This window comes from Anser brachyrhynchus (genome assembly GCF_964034855.1).
Source record: "Anser brachyrhynchus genome assembly, chromosome: 17".
In the NCBI taxonomy this organism is placed as follows: Eukaryota; Metazoa; Chordata; class Aves; order Anseriformes; family Anatidae; genus Anser; species Anser brachyrhynchus.
In genome coordinates this window covers 6,434,138-6,460,251 of record NC_137710.1, presented here as the reverse complement: position 1 = coordinate 6,460,251, position 26,114 = coordinate 6,434,138, and the positions used below count along the sequence as shown (strand labels likewise).

At 52.5% G+C, this 26,114-nt stretch overlaps 1 protein-coding gene across 7 annotated transcripts in view; it reads right to left on the bottom strand.

Moving 5' to 3' along the window:
* Positions 1-2,884: 2,884 nt before the first annotated feature.
* The window catches only part of MMP17 (matrix metallopeptidase 17), a 54,415-nt gene continuing 31,185 nt past the window's right edge, over positions 2,885-26,114 (bottom strand). For 4 of the 7 annotated variants that reach the window (XM_080559052.1, XM_080559049.1, XM_080559050.1 and 1 more), the window contains 8 exons: positions 24,758-24,884; positions 18,720-19,003; positions 17,230-17,406; positions 16,997-17,096; positions 14,354-14,436; positions 11,027-11,179; positions 9,132-9,389; positions 2,885-8,204 (listed from right to left, as the gene is read on the bottom strand). In XM_080559052.1, coding sequence (XP_080415178.1) covers positions 7,876-8,204; positions 9,132-9,389; positions 11,027-11,179; positions 14,354-14,436; positions 16,997-17,096; positions 17,230-17,406; positions 18,720-19,003; positions 24,758-24,884 — 1,511 coding nt within the window. In that variant the 3' untranslated portion in view covers positions 2,885-7,875. The other 3 variants (XM_080559055.1, XM_080559053.1, XM_080559054.1) reach the window with 2 other exon arrangements.

The following is a 26,114-nucleotide window of genomic DNA, read 5'->3' as shown; positions in this document are numbered from 1 at the left end:
AAACCCAGCCCATCGGTCAATACGTCTGATTCCCTGGCTGGTGGCCCAAGGAGAGAAGCTGGAGAGCAGAGCAAAGTGTGCAGAGGAAAGCCCTCGAGGCAGACACTGCTGCAGAGCTTCAGCTCCCCAGCTGGCTGCTGCTCCCCTCATCCTCCCATCACAGGACAGCAGTGACCAGAAGGGGCTGCTCATCACCAGCTTAGAGTACAAGTCCTTAGCGACATAATTTGCAATAGATATAAGAGGCGAGATTAGAGTTAATTTCTTATATAAATATATATATATATATTTTTTCTATTGCTCACCTTGCCTGAATTGTGGTTGGCTAATGACTGCATAGGTTTTTGTTCTGCCATTTAAAAAAAACCTACACTCCTGACTGCAAGAGGAAACAAGCGGAGGAGGAAGCCCAGCAGCAGCACTGTCTTTGTTGCTCTGCCCATAAAGATGGGCCCAGCCAGACACAGCAGCTGCACCAGTTGGTCTTCTGCAGCAGCTGAGCTTTTTCAGCACTGGGAAGAGCAACCCAAAGTGTCCACCTCCAAAAGCTCAGTGTTATGACGGATATTCATTGCTACTGAATTATTATTCCGTAGCATTTGTCAGAGCGCTTCACACCCAGCTATACCTGCCTGCTTCAGAAGCTGGGTTCAGGTGAGGCCAGCGCCCTGACGCAGCTGCAGAACAATGCTGTGCTTTCTTCCTGCTATCTGCACCGCGGTCACACCCCCGGCAGCCCAGCTGCCCGCACCTGCCGAGTCCAGCCAAGCCCAAACAAAGCTGGAGATAGCGATACGCACGCCACAAGGACGGGCAGCCAGACAGTTCTGCCACTTGGAGCCCGTTTGCAGGTGTTTGCTCACGCTTCGCAATATGGAAAAGCAAGTAGGAAGCAGGCTTGAATTAAAACTGAAAGCCACAATTGTGTTTGCGTGGCTCAGGTGGAGCTGGAGAGCACTCCCAGGAGCACTGCGTGTGGCCCCTTTGGATATTTGTCATGCCCATTTCTCCTGGCGGCCTCCTGCCGGGACCCAAGGAGCCAGGAATTGCAAAGGGATCAACGTCTCCTGGTGAGCACTGGCCGAGCCAGCCCATATCAGTCATTCCCCAGCTACTTATGGAAGGAGGGACCGTACCCTTGAATGGCATTGCCCAAGGTCCGTGGAGGTGCCAGCAAGCACAGCTGCAGTCCCCACGTCCCACAACGAGGGGACAGGCAGGACAGGGCCGAGCGTGGAGCCCTGCACCTACAGAGGCACGGGAGGCGAGGAAACCTGACCTAGCTGCACACAACAATCAGATCACAACGTGCTGAAGAACGTTTCACTTTGCTAATGAGAAGCTGCTCATCCCCCAGGGGCACAGCAGCACTGGGGCCGTCACCCTTTGCTGCAGAGAGCCCAATGCAGGTCTGGATGCAGCTGATGGATGAGCTGCACTTCACAGCCCCAGTGACAGCACACGTGGGACTACGGTACCAAGCTTTTCCATTGCATCACTGCTACCCTGCTTGACCCAAGGGTTAAGAATAGCAGTCGGGCTCCACCACCCCACGCTGCCAGAACGAAGCTATTTCGGGGCAGCAGCGGGCTGGCTCCCCTGGCAGGGCTGTCCCGTGGTGGGGCCCAGCAGCACCCCAAGGAGCTGGAGGCCGATGGGGACATGACTTCATTCCTACAGCACGGGATGTGCCAAGTGGTTGGCACGTGCTTTGCAGGGGAGGGGTAGCAAAGACCTTGCAAAACTCCGCCTGCCTGAGCATGGCTTTTGCTTAGAAGGGTGCTGGTCTCACTTGTTTATCCTTGTTGTGCGTTTTCATGAAAGCCTTCCAGAGCCAGCAGAGATGAAGAAAGTGCGTTCCTGACAAGCTGCTCTCAGCCCCTTCTCTTTCAACTCAAGACTCAGCAGCATACACAAGGCATTGTGTTTCTCATGAGACCAGAATAGGATCCATGTGCAGTTTCTTCTTTGAAGCTATCCTGAGGGCCCAGACACGGTGCTTGCTACCGATAGAGCAGCTCTGAGCTGTTTCACAAGCTCTCGTTGTAACACCCGGCCCCCGCACAGGCTCGGCACTGCCCACATCCCATGCGGGCTGAGGTAACAGAGGAAGCCACAGAGCAGCGGTGAAGTCAGGCCCAGGACCCAGCAAGAAGCCTCATTCACCAACACAGTCAGCTCCTGCCTGCTGCAGGCCCAGGGCTGGGCCTCTCACTTGTGTTCGGTGTGGTGCTAGTCCCCCTGCCCGCCACACTCACGTGCTGAGGGAACCTCAACGTCCCCCTCACATCTTCCTCATCGGAAAAGGAAGGGAGATGGATGAGGGAGATAGACACTGTGGTGCTGTGCAAGCATTGCTGAGCACTAGAAATGCTCTGAGGAGAGACATCTGCACCCCTCTGAGGCCCAGGGTGAGGAAAAGCAGGAATTCCCCAGGTACGTGGGTACCTCAGGAGGAAGAGACAGCTAAGCAACCAATATCATTGCGAAGTTGCTCCACTCTGCTTGTTTCCTTACACCCACATTCACTGCAGCCTGGGAACACTGTTGTGGCCCAGTAGCACTCTGGTCCCGCTCACTCCTGGCCTCCTGTTCCCAAGCTGGGCCATCAGAGGGTTGCTACAAGTGATGTGGGACTTGAGATCCTCATGAGCCCGGGCTGAGAGCCTGCTGTCCTCTCCTGGGTGGTGCTCACCCATTACACAGAGGAACGGGGAGCTCTCTAACCACAGGTGTCTGCAGAGCTCTGGGATCTTTCCTAACAGGCCATCGACTCCAGCTTGAGCTGTGCACATTCGTGATGGGGGGCAGGACTTCATGGCAAACGAGGAAAAAAAGGGCATATGAACACAGCGGTGGAAAAAGGGACTGTTAAAGCAGGTAGTTGCTGCAAAACACCTTTACTTTTATGTGCTCAGAAAAATAGAGCAGTTACAAGCCTGGGCTGAGCATAATGATGACATTTCAGATAAGTTCAAGCACAGCGATGCAAATAAGTGGGACAAAGAGCTACCAGTGCTTCTGGGGAAATCCCTCCCCACGAGCTCTGTTTGAAGGCAGGGTTTCAAGGCACCAGCATAATTTCATGACCACAAGCCTTCATTGGCCACAGTTACCCCATTACTTGGCAACTTCAGAAACAAACAAACCCGTCCTATGGCTCTGCCTCCTCGCCGATGCACAGGAGCCGACGTGTGCAGCATGTAGCTGCCTCCCCACCTACCTGGAGCAGGAGGCTGGGTCCCCAGGAGCAGAGGAGCCGCAGGATGCAAGATGCTTTTACACAGCTGGTAATGAACAGGCTCCACATGAAGACCACCCAGCACCATAAATTCACATTCGCCAGACAAAAACAGCCCCAGATCCCCAATAGCCATCAGTTTCTCCAAACTGGCTGGAGATGGGAGGGAGCCATTGTCACCGAGTTGCCCTGTTATCACCAAGCTCCCTGTCCTGCTCCGCAGGTGAAGCATGTCACTGGTCAGAGAACACTGGTTTGTGCAGCACAGCTGAGTGGCAATAGGGCACTTCCACCCTCCGAAGCTCAAAGGAGGGGCTCTGCATACAGACAGGCTTCTGCAGGCATCACAGGTGCTCCCACCCTCAAATCACCTCTTGTTCTGAGGGACAGGAACACGCTGAATGTCTGAGCCCAAGTGAGACCCTCTCACTCCCGAGGTTTCCAGCTGCAAACACACTGGCTGGGTTTGGCTTTTCAGATGTGGGGTGGGAAGGCCTCTCCCCAGGAAGCGTGTTTCCTCATGTCAAGTCCAAAGAAGCCACCACAAGCCAAGCAGCAGAACCCATAAATCTTGACGCAGTTCCTTGCGGAGCCTATGAAGTCTGGTCCCCACTGCAACAGAGTGGCCTTGTTGTCGATGCAGAGGGCCAGCAATTCCTCTGCCAAGCTGTGCTTGCTGAAAGCTGCTTGGAGCAGACAGATCACTACTCCAGCGAAAGCCAGGACTGGGCTTCATTTTATTTATTTATTTATTTATTGACTGTTTTGGGTGTGCAGTCAAGCTCAAAGCTCCTTAAAACACACACACATAAACAAAAAATCCCACATCCCAGATCCCTTCTATATTATTGAAGAAGAAGTCCACCAGAGCTGGCAACCCAACATCAGGTTAGGGTTTCACTGCTGACAGGATAATAAATCTTGCCAGAGGTTTGGGATTTTGTTTTATTATTACTTTTTTTTTTTTTTTTCCCAAACCAAACCCCAGAAATTTGGGTGGAGGACAGGGAACTGCTCTGGCAGCTCTTGTAATAATCTTGTTGGTACCACGAGGCCAGTAATAACTTGTACTGCAGGAGGCTGCTTCCCAGTTTACAGCCCCAGCACATGCCTACAGAAATCCTCCACATACCATCCAGCTTTAATAGCCTCTCCTATTCTTAGCACAAACTTGCCTTCTTAGAGACTGTTGCAGTGCCATGTACTCCCTGCTTTGGCTGTCCTAAATCCCTTCCTGGCCTGTTACAGCCCCACGAGGGCCAGCCAACTCCCCCTGTCTAGAAATTTCAGGGAAAAGCAAGGAAGTGATCCACAGCACTGAGCTTACCAGGAACTGCTGGAACATGGAGAGCCAGGACGAGTCCTCTCGCCCTGACAAGGCATCCCCCGGGCTTGTTGTTCCAGCAGCTCTGGGTTCAGCCTGGCTCGTGCACCACATCCACCTGGCAGAGGAGATGGAAAAAGCAAGGTGGCTGGGCTCGAGGCAGCTCTGGGATTTGTCCTCTCCTAGCCTGCCATCTGAGAAGCAAAAGGCAGCTCCAGGGGCTGTGGCAAGGCAAGAAGAAGCTAGGAGCACCTGCCCGCCTCCTGGTAGAGAGCATCGGCTGGAGTAGCTCCACCTGAGCTAAGGGGCTGATCCCCAGGGCCTGCTCTCTTGGCCCACAGCTGTGCAGGGACATTGCTGATTAAACTTTGGGGTTGAGGAGAGAAATTTCTTTATTAATAAATCAGAAAGTTGCATTAGAGAAAAGCCCTCAGGGATAAGGGTTGAGTCTTCCCCTCAGCTATTCTGGGGCTGTGCGAGGCAGCGGCCTTCTGTTACACACAAGTTTGATGTATGATTTGAATCAGCAAGTAAAGAGGAGTCCCTTCTCAACAGCTTTATTGTGTTTCTCGAGCTGTTAAACAGCGGGGCTTGTCTGAGATAAATTATTCTTAACGTTATTCCCATTTTTCAAATCTAGGCATGGCCATGGCTTTAGCATTCAAAAACTGCTCCTGCCCAACTTAGTTTTTCATTTTCTTTCCTAAATCTTTCTCTTATTTTCTTTTTCTTTTCTTTCTCTCTTTCTCTTTCTTTTATTCTTTTTCTTCTCCTTTTTACTTTTTCTTTTCATTTTTTACTTTTCATTTTTCCTTTTCTCTTTTTACTTCTCTCTCTCTCTCTCTCTCTTTTTTTTTTTTTTTTAATTTATTTTCTCTTCATTTCCTTTCCCTCTTTTCTCTTCCTCCTCTATTTGTTTTTCCTTGCCCCCCGCTATCCCCCCCACCCTCCGTGGCGGCCGGGCCGCGGCCGGGGCTCTGCTGCCCTCCGGCGGCCGCGCCGGGGCCTCCCGCTGGCGGCGAGGCCGGGCCAGGCCGGCTTCAGGCCGCACCCGAGGCCGAGCTCTGGTTTGGGTTAAAACCTGCCGTGCCCAGTGGTCTTGGCCCGGTGGTTTTGACCTCTGGCACGCTGGGGGCCCTCAGCCCCACCGGGCGGGACCGCAGCAGCCCCATGGGGGTGCCGAACCCGCTGTTTTTAGGGGGCTCTGCCCAGCGCCACGGTGGCCCCATCCACGTCCACACCTCCACGGGTTTGGCCTGGGCACCTCCGCGTCCTCCTGGGGCTGGAGGAGCCATTCAGCCACCCTGCCCTCCACCCGCGCTGGAGGGAATGCTCCGGCACAGCCCAAACCCTCGGCTCCTTTTCTGCCCGCTGCCGAGGGCTCTCGATACAGTGGTGTCTTTGTGCCGGGGACATCTGCTCGCATCGCCCCAGCCCTCCGGCAGCGACCCGCGGGTGGCAGTGACCCCTGTGGCCCCACAGTGAACCAGTGACCTCCCGGGGAAACTCTCCAGCTGCCATTTCCGTCCTAGGATGCGATCAGCCATGGGGCGGCTTTGCCAGCGGCTGCTCGGGGCCTGCACTGGAGGCAGAGCCATGATGGCAGCACAGTGAACGTTCTCCTCAGCTTTCATCCCGTCACTTTGGGTACCGGCACCACTGCGAGCACGCTGGTGGGACAGCGGGTTTTACTGGCAGCACAGGAGGACATCCTCGATGCCAGCAGGAACAGAGAGGGGACAAGGGGGGCCTGGAGTGAACGTCACCTAGCACAGTTACACACTGCAGTTGGCAAAGTGACTGTGCACCACTTGGGGTGGATTTCAACTGCTTCACATGCTGAATTCACAGAGACATTCAACATGGCCTTTATCCTCTGCGCAGCACAGAGCTATCCAGGGGCCTGCCAGACCTCGGTGCAGGGGGAGGCTTTGTCCTTCAGCTCACGGCTGCTGAGTCCCCCGTCCATTCCAACAGACACGAGACACAACAGCAATATTTCGTACCTGTGTTCTTCAAGGAAGCATTGAAAGCCACTGAAATATTATTTATTTTCTGCAGGCGGAGTCAGGGGGCAATGGTGCGCTCCTCCTGCACTGACAGATGTCCAAAGGGGCCTCTGAAAGGGCCTGATCCAAAATTGCATCAGGCCTCAGAAGAGAAACAGGAGCCATGGTCTGAGCAGGCTGGGATGTGCCAGTGCAGCGAAGGCCTTGGGACAAGAGGCTGCCCCAGGGCTCACCATGGGCTCGCTGTAGGCCAAGTAAAGGTCCAGGACCATCCTAATGCACTTCTTGACCTTACTTCTGTTGCTCTGAACCCTTGGCTGAGGCACTGGGAAGAGCACGTCCCCCCTTCCCCACCTTGGCCCACCCTCTGTGGTGCAGCCAGGTGTGACAGCACCACAACTGAACTCCGTACATCTCAATCCCTCCCGAAATGTAAAACAACATGGTAACAGAAGCTCCAAGAGCAGAGGAGCTCCTGTGCAGGGATTAGGCTGGTGGGATGGCCGTAGTCGCATCTCATCTGTAAGGCTGCGCTCAGCAAGTTGCTGCTTGCGTGGTGGTAAGGCTGCGCCTGAGCCTGAACAGTCAGCACCTTACTGAAGGTGGCAGGCTTGATCTGGCAGAGGAGCGGGAGAGCTGTGTGTAGGCAGCCAAGGTTTATTAGATAAATCGTTAAATTCAAATGACCTGGACACAAAGATAAGTTGCACTGCCTTCTGAAAGGCAAAGGTGTTTTTGACCTGTAGAAACTGATACAGGTTACCAAGACATCAGTTACCACAGCGGATTTGACAGTAAAAAGATCACCTTGCAGTTAATCTTAGTGGAATCAAGGTTTCTCTCTACCTAGTACATCCAATGGGATGTGCATGTTATGTCAGCGCAGCTACCGCGCCGCTCCCACAGCCCTGCTGCCTTCCTGCCGGGGTGCTGCCGCCTCTGCTGTCCTCATCTGATCACAGCAGCTCTCCCCTCCCTTGTTTGTGGTGTTCGAACATCCAAAGCAACACATCTCTATGGGACATTTCTAAATTCAACGTTAGGCTGCTCTCATCTTTAGCTGGATGGGGGAATAAGAAGGTGCAGAACTCAAAATCTGTTATTAGACCTTTAAACTAAAATTAGGAAGAAAAGAAGAAGAAAAAAAAAACAACCACGGTTCACTTCTCATGGAGAATTCAAAACCTTCACTGGCGTGTTCCTAGGAATGTTTTTCTGCTTGCAACAGTTAGCGGCGTGGGACCGCATCCACCTCCAGTCCCTGGAGCACCATGGCGCTGTCTTCCCCGCGGGGTGAGATGTCATAGGGCTGCACGCACCAGTGCTGCTGTCCACACGCTCGCCAGCATGAGGCTGGCGGACAGTCTGAGCACGGGGCAGGCCCGCAGGGACTCGGAGGACGAGGTGCAGGAGCAGACCTCGTAGCCGTTCTCCGAGCGGCTCTCGTCGTGCTGCCCGGGCTTGGAGCGCGCCCCAGTCCTGCTGCTGCCGGCCGCTTCTGGGGAGTCAGCCTGCATGTCGCTGCACACCAGCCAGTCCCGGGCGATGGACTGCGGATAGCCAGCCTCGGCCTCCAGCTCACTGTCCAGCACCCGCCAGTACTCCTTGCCCCTGAAGAAGTAACTTGCACCTGGGAAGAGACCAAAGCCCAGAGGTGAGATGAGCAGGGACAGGCAGTGGCCCAAGAGGATGGCACAGAGCACCGGGAGCAGCAAAGGAGCGCTCCCACCCCATGGAGCCGTGAGCCGCCAGACTGGGGTGAGATGCTGCCTTCTGCATCAGGTCCTAGGGCAGGCGCATCCCCTGGTACTGCAGGAGTGCAGGGTTAAAAGCCCACAGCCATACACGCCACACACATCCCGGTCTTGTAACAGGGCGTGGTGAGGCTGCAGGTGATAAACAACCTGAGCCTGACTCATCCTCCCTGCATGGGTGGCCGGTTGTGCCCAACAGCATCCGAAATTTGGAAAGCCTCTGGAAACGTCCCTCCCGCGCCTGGTTTAGTGGCTGCAGTTACACTGCTAGGCCACCAGTAAATAAAACATGGAAGTGCCACTTTATTGTGAGCGAATGACTGCTTTTAAACACCTCCCATGACAATTTTTTTTGTGGTCTTTGCAGAGGGAAGGGGCCACTGAGAAATTTCATCCCTGGGAAACAAGTGCTAGGTCTGGGCAAAACACTTCCTTTAAAAATATTGTTGTCCACAATCTCGTGTATCTAGGTAAAAAATCCAACAACAAAAAATTCAGTGAAGAGCAAACCAGCAGGTATTAAGATAAAATCGCGACAAAACAGCATCAACTGTGCTCTTTTAGTAAAATCAAATTATTAGGCACCCAGGATATTTCTGTTACCTGCTTGAATTTACAATGCCTTTTAGTGAGCAGGGGGAGCTCTGGCTCAAAGCCTCCCTCCCTCTCTGCAGCTTTTAGACAGGGAAAGTGCCGGCAGATCTGGGGCTTAGCGGTGCAGGCTCCGCAGACGGGGCTGTATCTCAAGTGCAAATGAAGCATTGCTTTTTTTCTCTCTTTTTCGAACCAGCGTACAGACTCACCGTCTGACCACCTCATGGCATCATCTAAAGGGCTCGGAATTCCCTTCCACAGAACGGTCTCCGAGGGGTACCCGGGGTCCATCCTCCGCTCGTGGTCATCGTAGCGCCAGTAGAGGTTGTCCTTAAAGAAATAAGTCTTGTCGTTGTGGGCCCAGGAGAAGGCGGCGTCGATCCCTCCTGGCGGCAGCCCGAAGTCCGAGATGGGCCGCGGGTATCCTTCCTCCACATTGTTGTCCTTGAACACCCAGTACCTGTCTCCTGAGGAAAGAAGCACGGAGCACGAGTGCGTTAGTTTCACAGCCGAGGCCAGCCTTCCCCGCAGACGAACTGATGCTTCGTTATCTCTTGTGATGATCCTCAGGGTGAGCTCTTGGCATGGAAGGACGGGTCGGAGGGGAGCAGCCCATCGGGGAACCTCTGCCCTGGAACAGCTGCTGGGTTTGTGCCAGGCTGCTTGAGCTGAAGGTCCCCGTGGTCACACAGGGAGAACGAGCCCACATCTCTCATTTCCCACTTCATGCTCTGCCATGGGGGCGGGCTTTCTGCTCGCACGAGGTCTCCCTGGGGACCTGCTACCTGGCAGCCTCTCTGCAGCACCCTGTGGGTCTCACCCGACCTACTTTAAATGTCAGGCTTTTTCCTCGGTTTTCTAGAAAACGCGAAGAGGCGCTTAAACACATGCCCAAGCATCAGCAGCAGGAACTCAGAGGATGGGGTAATTTGTGTGCTTTGGTTTGTGTCCAGGGATCAATGAAACAGCACTGGAGAGCCAGAATGAGACAATATTTTATAGCTGGAAAGTAAACCTCTCATTTCATCTTAGCAGGCAGGCAGGGCTAAATAACACATCACCAGTGGCCGCAGAGGGCTGCGCAGGAGGGCAAGGCAGCTGCCAGCCCTGGATCTGGACAGGCTGGGCGATGAGAGCAGGGGAAGGCACGTCCTCATCGTGCTGCTTGCAGGGCGAGCCCATGGCCAGGCGCTGCTCTGTGCACACGTGGCTCTGGAGGACTCGGGGCCCCCATGTGCCTGGGCATCATCTGGGCTTGGAAACGCTTCCCCGAGCACACAGGCGGTGTGGGATCCGCTACTGAGACCCAGCCCGTGCCTGCAGCCTGCCTCTCATGATTCAGCACTTCTGAAATCAATAATTCACCCGCGTTTGCAGCCGAGTGGCAGACAAAAAGCAATTTCCAGCTGGGACGAGCTCAGTGTCACCGACTCCTCCTACACAGCTGCTGCCTGCCTGCGGGGCCCCGCGGCGGGCACGGGAGGGGACGGGGGCGACACGGGGACCTGGTGGGGGCAGCACAGGGACTTGGTGGGGCAACGGCACCAAGGGGGTTTAGCCAACGTCATGGCACACGTGGGATGCTCAGCGGACATTCGTTTAGGAACCAGGAGCTGATCTCTTTCTTCCAACTCTTGTGGAAGAAACTGGAGAGCTGCTTATTTAAATAAAGAGAGGATTATATCATGTATTTTAAGAAAAAAAATTAAAGTAGCAGCATTAGTAAAACCAAGCTCTTCAGGTTTTCATTCTTGTCCCCCCTGGCTTCTTTTCTAAAAAAAAAAAAAACAAAAGGCAGGAAGAAAACCCCAACTCTGTAAAGTACGTGAATGGCAGTTTCTGCTTTTATTTTGTTCTTGGAAAGCAGAGATTTCAATTAGGTTTGGCTGCAGTTTACCCTAAGTGAAACTTCCCCCATTTTCTGCAGAACGTGATCCCTACGTTCCGCTTGCCCTCCCCAAGGTGTCTCCTGGCCTGAGGTGTGGACAGCTCTCGGAGCTGCCCTGGGAGGAGGCGGGCACCGGCGTCCCCTCTGCAGGAGGGCTCAGAGCCCAGGGGGCTCGAGGCATGGGGCTGCACGCCGGGGCGCCCGCGCTGTTCTCACCTTTGAAGAACACGATCTTGTGGTCGCTGGTCCTCTCGTAGACTGCGTCCACGCTGTCCAGGTTCAGGGGCAAGCCCCGCCAGAACCGGTGGATCTGAGCCGGCTGGAGGGAGACCAAGTGCTTATTGCGGGTCAGTCTCCAGAAGTACTTGCCTGGAGGGACAGACCGGGCATTACTGACCCACCCCGCTGCCCGCCTGCGCCGCGGGAGAAGCCGGCGCCGCGGCACGCGTCGGCAGTGGGAAGCCAGGCAGAAGGTGAGAGCTACAGGCTTCCCAGCAGCAGCTGCTGGCGCTTGCTATTCCTGGCAGCCGTTGGAAGAAATCCCCTTTTTGGGAATCCAAACAATCCTCCAGCCACCTCACTGCCTGGGACTGCCAGCCGGACTTTTTCGTCCTCCCCGGGGAGATCCACAAGGCGAGATCCCGGTCAGAACAAGACGTCTGAGAGCGAACCCCCAACTTTGTCTCACGTTTGTAATTGCCCATTAGAAATCATTGCGTGTTATTTACATCTGCTCTCGCCTGAGTTCCCAAGGGAAACGAGCAACAGAAACCAAAGATGCGCCTTTGGATTTGCATTCAAGGCATTCAGCCCTTTCCCCAGAGCTGGCAGATTGTGACACCGTCTTTCAAAATTTTATGGAAATTGGATCTTAGCCTAATAATGCAGGAGGCAAAACTCTAACACTTAAACATCTGTAGAGAGGGGGTTTATTATAATTATAAGGATTTATATCATTCTTGTTCCTCTGCTCCAGTTTGCGTATTTGCTCTATCTGACTGAGACCTACAAATGAATAATGTATTCAGATGTGGTAGGAATTGCTATAATTACAGATTCTTTTTAAGAATGTTATAAAGAATAGAATTCAAATCTGGTGGCCATTGTATATCTATGGAAACACATGTAATTAAATAAAGATGATCTCTGCATCTCTAATTAGAGAGGCACTAGACAAAGACACATTTTCACTTTTTTTCACAAGAAATACATCCCAACATAATTCCTTTCCTAGTAGGTGTGTATCTGAGCTCCTGAGGGCTGGGTGCTCGTTGGCACAGCAGAGGAAACCCCAGCTGCTTTTGACTTTTTAGCTCTCTCCCAGCGATGGGCTTGGCGGGTGTGCAGCTGCAGCCGGCAAGCCTTACATCGACATCTAAAGGCAGGCATACTCCGGGTCATCAGTTAGCTTTGTTGAAAACTATCAGATAAAAAACACCCAAAAGGTAGCGACTGAGGTAGCAATGAATTGTTAACGTGATAGCCCCGCTCTGCCCGTGCTCGTGTCTTGTCACAGCTAAGCCTGCTTGCCCAAGTGCTGCGGCTGCTTGGACAGTAGCTGCCTGAGCCAGCCACGGGGGAACTGCTGCCATCAGCATGCAGAAATACAATAAAATAAAAACTCCCAAACCCCGTGTTTGTTTAAAGAGCTTGATTTAAAACCGTCTTCCAAGCTGGCAGATGGAGAAGGATGAAAGCCAAGTGTGAACTCCTGCCACCCCGAGCGTCTCATTTTACATGGATGATGGGCTGAGGCAATTGCTTTCCTTAATACCAGGTGATTTCGATTCCAGCTGTGCACCATGCCGTCAGTACTTCGGATGCCTCTGGCAAGATTGCTGTCTGCAAACACCCACACGGGCCAAAGTTGCTCCAAAACTTCAGAAGTCTGCAGCAAGGCACCCAAATCGAAGCAAGCAGGGTTTCAGAAGCGCAGGAAACTCACCACTGCCTTCAACAGGGCAAGTCCCTAGGGAGCTCGGGTGGCTGCATTGGGGGGCAGTGGGTGACACTTCTCTCCAGCTGGGCCAGCTCAGAACAAAACAAAATGTCCATCGACAGAGGGAGCTCAGCCCTGGAGCTCTGTAGATCCCTGCCCAGTGGTGATGTCCCCGCTCCCTGGCCTTGGCTGCCGGGCTCTGGAGGCAGCCGTGCAGCTGGCACGCGCTGACACTCTGCTCTCCGAATTTGCATTTTGGCCCACAATAAATATATCCAAAAATAGACACCGCGATGGATTTCTCTTTAGTTTTCATCATTTTCTTTTTTTTTTTTTTTATCCCCTCTGCAAGACAGACAGCCATTTATCCCGGACACCAGTTCTTGTCTCTCTTTTTCCCTTCTTCACTGAGGCTTTTTGGAGCCAGCATCTGTACAAATGCCACGGGGGAACAGCCGCCGTTTTGTGCTCCCTCGGGGGCACAGACAATACTGAGTTCTCTGGAGCTCTTGCGGGTTACACTTGCCTGGAGGCTGCTCCTCGCCCCTGCAGAGACGCTTTTGCTTCCCTGCTGGATGGCTTTGGGGTCACCAAGAGGTGGCCAGGGATGGAAAGCACTGCCCACTGGGCACTTTTCCATCAAGGGAAGATGGAAAAGAAAGCCTGGGGAGACCAGCATAGACGGTCTCTGTGCAGCTGAGGAGGCGCTGATGGGATCCTTGTCGGCAGCCGGGCACCCCAGGGACTCGCTGCCAGCAAGTGTTTGCTAACACGGAACCAGATGGCTCTGTAATTGTGTGCGTGTTGTCTTTGAGCGACGCACAGCAAGCGGCATTAAAGAAGATGAAGCGTGGGAGAAGAGTTGAAGGCATCCAGGAAAAAAGCAAGGGACAGCTCCTGTTGCTCCCTGGTTCAGCCCATACTTTGGGTCTGATGGTGCACATCGCAGGGAGGGGTCACCTGCCCCAGTGCAGCTGCAGGCGCCTCTGCTCTCTCCATCCCCAGCACCTGCCAGCCCCCCAGTCTGCTCTTGGTCACAGGCCCCAAAGGTCAAAGAAAATCCATTTGTTCTGGGTGAAAAAATATCCATTTTCATCATTTGAAAATAAATTGTTTCAGTTTCACTGAATTTCTCTTCTTTTTGGATTAAAAAAAATCACTCGGTTTACTGCTCAGCTTTTTGGGTAGCCCTACCACATCCCTCTCCTCCTCCTCCTCCTCCCTCGCAGTCCCCACTTAGCTGTGGTCTCTGCCCATCCCCTCACAGTGCCACTGTGTGTCCCCGGCCACCAGCCTCTTGTCACCCCTGTCACTGCGCTGTGCCTGGCAGGACGGAGCCGGGCTGTGGGATTTGCATAGACATTGATACATCCCCATCAGCCGTTCTCAGCCATGGTGGATTGATTAAAGGTCTCAGACCTTTTATTTGAGTCAGATAGAGCCAGCAGCACGTGGGCCACCTTCCTGGGTCTGCGGGTCCCGCAGGACCCACAGCGCTCTGCAGTCTGCAAACTCGGAGCCAATTTGTTCGTACTGTCCGATACTGCCTCTGCAGTGCTGTCACACGAACGTCACCGCAGGGCTGCGGGCACACTGGGGCTTACCTTTGAAGAAGAAAGCCTCTCCCCTGATCTGAGCCACGGCATCGAAGTGAGTGTTGCATCTGTTCGGCACGTCCCGCCGCAGCCTGCATAGAGACAGCTGGGTGAGAGGGGGCTGTGTCCCCAGGGTCCCCGTCCTGCAGCCCCCTCCCTGCCCCAAGCCGCGGGGTGAAGCACAGGGGAGCAGAAGACCACAAGCTGTGTCCGTCTGGCGTTCCTCCTGCCCGAGCCCAGCCACGTGTGTGTGGATTTCCAAGGTGGGCACGGGCAAACACCAGCCTGCAGGTGGCTCTGCGGAAGATGCGCTCCCTGGGCCACCGGTGACTGTCACTGGGAGTAGAGCAGGGACACGCTCTTTGTCCACCAGCTCTACACGGTGGGGGCAGAGGTGGCTCACCGCTCCCTGGTGGCACAGTGTGGTGTGGCCAGCTGTCCCCAGGCAGCAGGACGTGTGACGGGTGAGAGCCCCCAGCATGTCACTCCGGCACCTGGGGACGTTGGTGCTCCGAGGCCGAGCTCAGACAGCAGTTAGAGGTGCCAGAGCTGCGACGCAGAAAGCAGCCGAGACCAACCAGAGGGACGTAGAGGCGAGGTGATGCAGCATGGTGCATGGGCAAAGCCACCTGGCAAGCATCACGCTGAGCTGCTTTTAACAAGGTGGGTGGGAAAGGCGCAGGGTATGAAGGGCCTAAGAGCTACGAAGCCCATGTGAGAAATGATGATTGATAGAGAACAAGGAGAGGATGCTGGGAACCTGCAGAGAAAAGCTGCGGTGGGTGTCAGGGAAACATAAATCTAATTTGCTGATGGAAGATTCGCGCTGGGCTGCCAGCACCAGCTCAGGCACAAAGTGAGAGACGTGGCGGTGAACGCCCTTCACCCTCGCAGTCACATGTGGGGTGGGAAGAAGAGGCCACCACAAAGAAGTTTCCTGCTGCTGTCACCAGACCACGGCCTCCTGCACCACAGGAGAGCTGCCCTTCTCTCTCTGGGTCCCTGCCCAGCACCCAGAGGCTCCAGCCAAAATCTGGCCACGCAGAGCCACGTGGACAAGCTCCCGTAGAAGCTACACAGCAAGACAGGTCACAAGTGGCACTGCAAATTCACCCGGCTACTTAAACTGGACATGCACTAGACTGGGAGAGATGGAGGCTCCAGACTAAGGCGAAGTATCCCTGACCTCGAGGAGCCCAGCTTGGTGGCAGCACCCTCGTGTGGAGCAGTACACAGCAAGCACCACGTCATAACGCCACCAAAGTCCCACGTCTGGGACACGCTGCTGGCATTTGTCATTACTGAAAACCTCACATGCAGCACTTTCCTCTCTCTTTACTCGCAGTCCCTACAGACTTCAGGCACAATTTGGATCCAAGATTTCACTGTGCTTAAAGCAGTGCAGAGAGGACATTTATCTTTGTGTCATCTGCTAATTCCTTGGGGCACTCATTGCAGGAGCTCTGGCACCAAAGGCGTACAAATGTGGCACCTGCATTCAACAAAGGGTCCTCACTAGGTCCTCAGAGTGGCAAATTCAAAAGGAAAAGCCCTTCTGTGATCCCTGGCAGCTGGGACCCCCCCCGAGCGCAGGTGCTAAGCACCTCTGTACCGCGGGCACCACACCAAGCAGGGCAAAGTGGGGTGAAACAGGAGCTGAGATGGGCAGAACGGCAGTGCCTGGGGTACTTTTTCAAGATTAGATTCTCCTACAACTCCGTTGCTGTAGGAATATTCCACTGTCCGTGCTCTCACTGCTGCTATCCCCTCTTTGCAGGTGGGGAATCGAGGCACAGGGAGATGAAGTGCCTTCCTCCAGGTCACAGCTGGATGGGGCAGAGCAGGAGGGGAAGGTGACCGGCTCCATCTCTGCTGCTCTCACTTGGGGTGCTCCTGGTACCCAGCCAAAACGCGTGACCGTGACCCCCTGCCTTTTTGTTCAGTGTCCCTTCCCTTCTTAACTGCCTTGCTGCTCTGGTAGTAATACAATTTGGTAACTCCAACGCTTATTAATGAGCTAGATCCAGGTCCTCCCTTAATGAGGGCACGCTGGCTGCTTGATGACACTCGCAGTGTAAGCAGTCCGTTGCCAACTCAAACCTGCGTTGGAGTCAGGCTGCCGGTCCGCTTGTTCCAATATTCACCCCCGCAGGTACATTAGGGAGTTGCTCACCGTGGAAAGATTTAGGTAACTTATGCACGCACAAATCAGGATCCTGCAGAAGTTTGATTAAAATTTCAGCAAGGATGAGTTCACCTAAGGGTGATGGGGACAAATTGCCATTAACAGAAGTCAAATTTCAACTTTTAGGGAAAGGCAAAGTGTTCCAAGATAATGCAGAATTTCTGGACATGCCTTGAATGATAAGAACTAGCTAATGAATAAATAGCAACTGCCACTCTTTGCTGCTCTTAACCACTTCACTTGTGGTCTGGCTGGCCAGTGTCCACACACACTGCTTAAAAAAAGCAACAGTGTACACAGGAAATGCCTGGGAGATGCGGGAAAGAAGGGGCACTCTGTGTGTGCATTTATCAGATCACAAGAGGTCCAGAGGGAAATAGCAAAGACAAGACCCTGATGTGGAGCTTTACTGTTACATGTAAATAAAGAACATCACCGACAGCTGAAAAGGAAGGAACCAGACTTACGGGACAGTGGAGCGGTTCTCTGGCAGCTCTGGCAGGATAGGATGGTCATCAGTTTTGCTCCCTTCAGGCTTGGCCGTGGGGGACACAGACTCCCTGACTCCTGTGTGAAAAGACAAAGAAGCAGTAGAGGGGAACGCCGTCCTCCCCATGAGCCCACTCACCCCAGAAGACATCTGTTCCAGCGCGCCCTGGGGCAGAAACCTGCCGCAGCCGGGAGAGGGACACGAACTTACCATAGAGCTGCCAGATTCGGACTTTGTCCTCGTAAGGCAGGTCGTACTTCAGAGGATCCCCCACTGGACCTTGGTAGTAGGGTCTCATGATAGACTCTATGGCAGAGATGTGGGTCAGGCCGATGGCATGGCCAAACTCGTGGACGGCTACAGCAAACAGGTCCATCCCATGGGCATCTGGAAATAAAGACATAGCTGAAATAAAAGTCACTCTGTGCTGAATGTATCGGGCGTTTGGGCAGGACGTAAGAGAAGTAATAGACATATGTAGAAAATACTGGAAAACAAGGTTTTGGAATAGGTGAAATATGAAAAAGAATTTTTCTCCTGTTGGAAAAAGGAAACTGAAATGGGTCACAGAAAATGGAAAGTCTCAGCCCTTCGCAGGCTTGGGGATCACCCCTCTTGTTCTCACATCACTGATGGTGCCTGAGACTGGGCATCAGGGAGAGTTTATTCAGCATTGACACCTCCCCAGTGACTTTCTTCTCAGCCTGGGCTCTCTCTCTCCTCCCTTTTCCCCAAACTGATCCTGGTCGGTGCCTCCCTGCCGCCTGGCTCCAGGCTGGCTGGGCCAGGCACACGTGCAATTGCTGGTCCTCACCGCACAACGGGGCCCTGTGGAGCTGCACCCGAAGGTGGCAATGACTTTAAGTATGGCTCTGACCAAGTTCACCACTGCAAGCAGTGTAATAAAAGGGCTGGAAAAGGCTGGGAAGCCAACGCCTCTGCAAAGCTCGTGATCCTGAATCCTGTGCAGTGCTTTGCTCTCCCCACTGGGCCTAGGGCACTGGGGGATATTTTTGCTGAAATCTGGTTTTTCCTTGATGACTATTATTTACAGTGCCTGTAAACAGCCGGGGTGTTTATAACCTGTCCTGTTTTCCCCAGCACTAGGAGAGAACAAGACATATGCTTTCTGACATTTTAATGCCAAACTGACAACCTTGGGGGATATTTTTATATCACCTACCGAGCTGTTATTTTTGAATCACTGGGGAGAACAAAATAAATAAAAGATGAAGGTTGGATAGCTCCAAGACCTTCAAAACAGAGGGCAGCTTTCTCGCCGTCGGGCTCACCCCCTTGTCCCTTGGTGGTGCTGAGCCCGTTCCCCCACCCGAGCGTTTCCCAGGTGGGTGCACCCACCAGGCACAAAATGGGCACTGCTTCTTACTTAATCACCAATAACACGTCTGTTATGGCAAGCTCCTGGACCTCGGTGCTTATCCCTGCTCTATTTGTCTGCAAAGCAGAGCTGGTGCTTCCCCTGCCTGTTTTTTCCCTGTAGACTGCAGAGCCCTCACCAGGCAGTTCAGCATCAATGTTTAAAACCCAGAAAACTGAGGCGTGTGGCAGTGAGGCCACCCAAATGACAGAGAAGTGGGAGAATGCAGCCCCCATCTGAGAGCTCCCATAGTCACACACACGCCTGCAGCCTTCCAGGTCCCAGAAAAGCCAAGGACTGCAGGTGGGTGACGGGAACGTACCTGATGATCGGAAGGTCCAATATTCGTCATCATCAAAATGAGTGTCTCCTGCCGTGTGGTGGTCTCCAGGGAAGAAAGCATGTGCCACCGTGCCACCCGGCCCGTCGAAGGGATAGCCGTCGTTGTGATCTGCCTTGGAGAAGTCTATCTGGATGTCGGCATTGTTACCTGCCACTTCGTGGAAATTCAGCGGGGTGATGTCGCTCCAGACCTTCAGGGCATAGTACATCAGGGCTCGAACTGTGTCGTGGCCCAGGTGGGACTCTTTTGGGAAGGTGCGAACTCTGAAAGAAAGAAGGAAACGAAGAGGATAGGGCAGGAGCACAAGCAAACTTCTCTGAGGACCACCAGGAAAAGCTCTGCAGGTGCCTGGTGCATCATAGAGCCTCGGCGAGGTACCTCTTGAATGCCCCAACATGCTTCATAGACGTGTATTAGCAAGGCTCTGAATCACTTCTCTTCCAGGGCTATGAGGATTTCAGAGACTGAGTTTGGGTCCTCTGGAAATACCGACCCCGTCTGACACACCAGATCCTGCTGGTAGAGCCCTGTGGGTGCCAGGATTTGACTTCTGCAGCCTTTGCACAAACGCACAGGCCCCTGGGTTTTCTTGCAACAAAGCAGATCATTGCTTATATACGCACGTGGAAATCCAGCAGAGATTCGCTGCCTCCATCTATCTCCCAGTAGGTCTGCTGACAGTATAAAACGTACTCTGAAACCAGGACATTGCCAGCAATCTCTGAAGCTGCAATCCATAACAAGGAGGAAGAGGAAAAGATGCATTTTTATATCAATCTCATTCAAAACCCCTCCAACTTCTTGCCTGCAGGAGACAGACTGATGGCGCGCTGTAATTGAGAAGCTCTTGCCTTGCTTCTTGGTGGAAAAAGCATTGCTTAGCTGAGGCTTACCCCCCTAGCGCACTCACCGAGAGGCTGCATGGTTTCTCTGTATCAGCACAGCACCACTCGGTCCCCAGCTCTGCCTTGCCCTGGAAGAGAAGCCAGGTGGGACTAGCAGCGTGCTGGCGTCTGCCCTGCAGCAGAGCATTCAAACCTCCCTTTTGTTCTGCGCTGGCATGAAAAAAGCTAACGCTGCCTGTACGACCAAACCTTGAAAAAGAATTCCTAATAATGTTGATTTAACGCAGAGGGTGAAAAGACAAAGATGCAACGAGGCACCTTGGCTTCTAAAAGAGTATGTTTGGATAATCTTTCATTGACAGCTTTGACAAAAATAAACACTTTCCAGGGAAATATACTGTTAACTGAGTAATTATTGACAAAAGACAAATCTGCTGGAAAATTTCTGGCCAGCTCTACCCCAGTAATAACGGCGGCTTTATTTCTTGTGTACCAGCACACCAACCAAAGTGTTCATGAAATATTCATGGCCTGACAGATTTTAAAAGCGGAAGCAACAATTATGATCACCTCACTTGCCCTCTGCATAATATAGCTGGGAGAACATCACTCAGTGCTACACACCCCAGCATGGAGAAATGACCTGACTAAACCCCTAGAGGTAATTACAGGTGTCAGAAAGGGATGTCATGCCACTCAGCTCTTCCGACGAATAATGATTTGGGTATTGTTAGGCAGTATGGATCAGTGAAGGGGAATAGGATTGACTCACTGGCTGAAGTTGGAGGCTCGTGCTTTCGTGTGTTTGCTTCCTATCGCACGCCCTCAGAGATGCAGCCCCAGGTGGGTACCGCCTCCTGACCTGGCCACAGCTAGTGAGCGTGAAATTCAAGACAGAGCAAAAACGGACACGTGAGAACTGCCAAATTCTGCCTAATGGTTTCTTGGAAGAGCTTGGGAAGCCCAGCCTGGAGATGCTGGGGATGAAATGGGGAATCAGGCAATCAATCGTCACAGGCAGAAGAGCAAAAATTGGGCATAACTCTGCCTTTGCTGTCTGTAGGCAAAGAGGAGGCTTTACAGCTAAAGTAAGACAGTTTGTATACACATAGCACCGGATAATCACAGGACTTCAAATAAAACACATTGTAAGGCAGACAGCACGGTGACAGAAACAGCATGAGGACGGGATTAGACAAGACACTTGTCAGGAAAATTTTTATTTACAGAGGAGACTGCCTATAACTAGATGGAGAGCATGGTGCCCACTAACACCACAGCATATACGTGCTATTGCTGTAATTTAAAGTGCCGTTGTGAACCTCTGCAACACAAAAAAGGTTACCTGGTTTCCAGATATTCCTTAACTAAGTATCTTTGTCTTCCACAAGAGTACTCTGGACTTCGTTAAACCCTTTACTCCTCTTATGTTTACTGAACAAGTAATTACATGCATAACGCACACTCTGCTTATTCTAGGAATTAAGACCTCCTCTCCAAGACTGTGGTGCCCAGGGCAAGGACTCAGATGTGATGACATTATCTGCTCTTCCCTCCTCAAGCCTTGCTCGACCTTCTACGGCTGTAGAATTAGGACAATTAACCTGATCTCCATTGTAAAAGGACAGTGGATGAAAAGCCACGTCTAAATAGACAAACATGATTAATATTCATTCCAATCCCTGACACCAGAAATGTTAGATTAATGCATAAACAGGATCAACGCTTACTTTGCTTCTTATAAAAGGTCCTGCACCTCTGAGCTGACCCATTTTTATTAGCATGCTGCAGGTGTAAGTGAACCCCTGCCCCCACATCCTTTATTCATTACCAGCATTATTTTTCATGAGAATCCCTTCAGAGTTTGCAGCTCAGTATCTGATTTGATTGCAGGAGCTCTGCTAATTACTTTCAATGAGATTAAGAGAAGACTATTATATTGATAGGACATTTGTCGGCATTGCATTACCCAGTTCCACTGAAAAGGAGGCACATTTCCAGCACAACGCGAAAGCACACAGGGCTAAATAAGCATCCTCCCACCTTGATTATTATTATTTGCAGCAAATGGTGCTTAGGTACCCAGTGGAGAGCAGCGTTCCTTCTTCTCGGATGTTAATACCTCCTGAGACTCCCCTTACAGGGCTCCAATCTCGGGTAAAAGCCTGATTTGAGTAATCGGAGAGAAACCTCCCTCCTCCAGATGGTGTCTTGCTGGGCCACCGGGGAGGCACGAGGGCAGCAGGGCAGGCAAACATCCCTCCCCACATCCTCACCATCCTCTCTGCTCCGTGCCAGCTTTGCAAACCCCTTCCCTGTGGGAACTGCAGGCTCTGGATCGAGATTTCCAGCCGCTGCCTGTCCATCATGCATCTCCCTTCTCCTTCTCTTGTCCCATCCCAAAGTAACTTGGGGTCCAAGCTGGTTACGAGCAGAGCCCAGAGAGGGCTGGTCTGGCTGGCAGCTACGGAGGGCCAACCGTACCAATGGTTACTTTGATTTCCAGGTTCCCTTTTGGATTTTGTCTTCAAAAAGGCAAAAGTCAGAGTATTAGTAATGTATGAGAAATCAATTGCTGGTTAATGAAAGAGCTCCTTCATGTTTCGCAGCCCTAAAACTTCAGAGAGATAGAATAACTGCTGATAACTACCGAACACAGCGGGTCATGGATTGCCTGACAAACCCAAATTGATTTTTTCGAGGGCGAAGGAGGGGTAATTGACAGGGCAGACACTTGCAGGCTCAGCCCTGACCCGGCGCTACCCCAGCATGACAAGGGGCACATCACAGGTGTCACTGGGGCCCCTCTCCTATACCGCCTGGTCCCCTGCTGCCACGCTCGGTGAACACCTGAGCAGGAATGGAGGTTAAAGCTGGGAGCTCTCCTCTGCCAGAGGCACCTGGTGGCACTAGAGCAGGATTAGCGAAAGGAAAACCAGGCTGAAAACACAAGGGGAAGCTCCTGGGACGCTGGGGGTGCAGCTCCTGGTGCTGATACTGCAGTAGACGGCTCCCCGCCAAACCCCAAATTTAGCCCACTGCCACCTCAGCCTAGTCAGCTGAGTGCCTCGGTGCCTGTGTACCACACAACGAGAAATTCCATGCAAATAAGATGCATATGTCTTGGTATCCTGGAAACTTCCTGTGGAGATGAGGCACAGGAGGCAGCGTGTGCCTGGGGCTGTGCTGGGATGCTCGGAGGCTGCACTGCAGGCTGTGCAGGCTGCAGGCTCTCCTGGTTTGCTCCCTGAGCCTTCCAGTCCCACAGGCTGCCTGCGCTGGGGATAAAAAGAAGAAACCTGAGCAACCTGCATGCCTGTAAAATCTTGTTTGTGAGGGAGTGCCTCCTCCACCACTGCACGTGCCCATCCTGAGAGCATCCTTCGGTAGCGCTTTGCTTGCCCCTTTATCCCCGCCTCAGAATTGTTCAAGTTTTCACCTTTAAAACGCATGGCATAAGAGAGTTTGGCTTTGATTTTTTTTTTTTTTTAATCTTCAATCAATATGTAAAAGGTAAGTATGTAAAACTTTATGCCTCCATTGGCAGATTTTCATGGCAGTTTCTAAAAAGCTATTTTAATTTGAAGTGTTGGGTGTAAATACCATGCTGGAGTTTCTGTAATGCTATAGCCTTCTGTTGGCTTATACAGCTCCCAGTCATAAAATACAGCCCTTTCTTGAACAAAAGCCAAGATCTTGGAAAGGATGAAAGGAAAAGAAGAAGAAATGAGTTTGTCAGGAGATGGAATTTTTATATCAGACATATAAAATAGTCTCAGAGCTGAAAGCTTTTCTTTTTATGACAATCTTTGCAGCAGCATCACAGCAGGGCTGGGGTGTATCCTGGGGCTGTAATCACCAGAAAAACCCGACACATTTCCCTTCGGTGCCTTGCTCCAAGCACAACTGCCCGGCCCCATGGTGGGACAGAGCTCGGGTTTGTCCCCACCAGGCTCTGCTCAGAGCAGCCACCGGAGTCAGCAAACTGAGCAAATCCCACCGCTGTGCTGCCTTCAGAGGCTTACAGGGCACCAGGGCAGGTTTTTCTAATTCACTCAAAGGGAATTTTTCCTCTCTGAAACACAAAGTTATTCCTCTTACCTGTGAGGACAGGGCTGGTGGACAGACAGAGCGCTTATACCTGCTGGTGGCTGGGGCCATCCCTCAGGCTTCTCCCTGCCTCGGCACCCTTGCCCCAGCCATTACGAGAGGCCCTCCACAAGCCAAAATCATTTCTTTCTGAAGCTAATGGCTGAATTATATTTCTCTTTTCTGAAGACACTGTCTCAGGGGGATGTGCTGGCACGCAGACCAAATCCCTGTTAAGGCCAGGGATTCAACACTTGTCAACAGCGACAGCTGAGCCCCGATTTGTGACTGCAGCGAAAGTGGACTCGCTCTAGGGACTACGTCAGGATCAAAGAGAAGTTTATTAATAATAAGGACATCTATTGATGGGATTTTTTTCACAGGGGTTTTCAGGACAGCCTGAGCATCTCAGAGCACACCAGCAGCTCTTAGAACAATCGCTGCCTTGCATGGCCCTCGAGGGAGGAAACACAAGTCTCAGAGCACAGGTCTCGGTGGGACACGGATGAGGAGGATGCCCGTTTCCAGACCTCACCTGCAGCGTGGCTGCAGGGTGCTCTGGAAGTCAGACCTAAACCTCTGTGTTTTGCAGGGCCTGAGATCCACATGCATCGCTCACCAGCTTTAGGAGAAAAATATTCTCCCATTGCAAGGTCTAGAAGAAAAGGACCAAATGCCTCCACTACCAGAAAGCGCTCCTGGTCCTCGGTCTCATGTGAGGCGAGATAAAAAGACCCATTTGTGCTGAGCCAAAAATGTGGCAGCTGCTTGAGAGAGCGCAAAGTCCCAATGAACTCCAGAGAAATCATGCTGCAATGCAGCAAAAAGCGCCCAGCCAACCTGCTGGCCAAATCTATCCCTCTGCCGGCCTGCGGCCACGCGGGGCTGGGGTCCTACGGCTGAGGGTGGGAACCCACACTGGGATGGGCAGGAGAAGGCTTTAAACAACGAGTCCTCTGGGTCCCAGGAGCACAGAGGGACACGCTCTAACACACCACCCCGAAACTCTTCGTAAAGCCTTGTTTAGCTGAGTGTGTTTGTCCCTTTGTTGCTGCGCGGAACTCGCGGAGGATGAGCTCCTACCTCCAGGACAAGTTCCTCTTGTTCCACTTGGTCACAGCCTGCGTGTGCCGCCTCCTCCTGGCCACCGGGCCAGCCAGGTCTGGCAGGGAGCAGCGAGGGGTCTTCATCAGCTCCAGCGTGGCCTCGTCTGGTGGCAGAGAAAAGGGAAAAATGGGCACAACAAGGAAGGTGCAGCCCTGGGTTAAGAAATACCACGGCAGCCACATCCACCAGCCACTTCCACTGGCTGTGGCAGGGATTTGGGCTGAAAGCACTCTCTAAACACCCACCAGCTGGGACAAGGGGAGGTGATGCCCAGCTCCAGCACCCAGCCTGCTGCCACCTGGGCTAAGCGTTAGCTGTCCCCTTAGCGAAAAGCATTCTGTGGATTGGCCATTATTCCCCTGGCAAAGCCAAGAGACGATCGCATGTAGATAAAATATATCCCTGTTAAGCTAGGAGCTTATTTGGAAGCTGTTCACATCACTTATTTATTTTAAAAACTGAATGAAATCTTCAAGTCCCTGTTCTCACCTGTAGAGCAGGTGGTTGTGCGTTCACTGATTTTCATGCAGGTTTCACCTCTTTACCTTAAATCAGGAGCAAACCCACGTCGTCTTTGCAACCCCCCTTGCCAAGCAGCAAACTCAGAGGCAATAAAAAGTATGGCCTTGCTCCTAGGGCTCCTGCAGCTTGTGATAAGGTGGAGGAGAAATGATTGCACACGTTTAATTAAGAGTGGAGGGGAAAGTCCCAGCGTCAGTATGTTGGGGACACAGGCAGCGGCTGCTCAAGTGGCACTGGCTGCTCCAAGGGGCTGGCGAGGGCTGCGCAGAGATGAGCCTGCTAATTAGCATCTTCTCTCTAATCGTCTCCTTGAACAGAGGCAGGGACAGCTCTACGCAAGCACCACGGCAGCCCAAAGATCAGCTGGGGGTACAGAGGGGCGGAGAGGAGATAAACTGCCCAGGTTAAAACTTACTTTCTCCTGTCCTTAGCGAGGATGGGGACAGGATGGTCCCAGCCATACCGGGCTGTGAACCTGCCCCATCCCAGACGGTCATGGTCACCGCCACCAGCAGCAGGACTTCTCCTCCTCCTCCCCTGCCCTGTGCCCCACTGGCCAAGAAACCAGATTACTCCCTGTACAAACTGGGAGGTTTAATCAGAATTTTTGTTCAATGCAATTTGAGGCTGCAATTAAGGCTTTGAACAGAACAACCTATCAGCTTTAGTTTCTCTGTCTTTTTTCTTTTTGAACACATCAAGAGCTATTTTAAGCACGACAGGAACCCCAAGGGTGTGTGGGTCTGGTGAAATAATTGCTTGCCTCAGGTTGTTAAAAGCACAAGGCAACAAAGCACCTGAGCCATGTAAT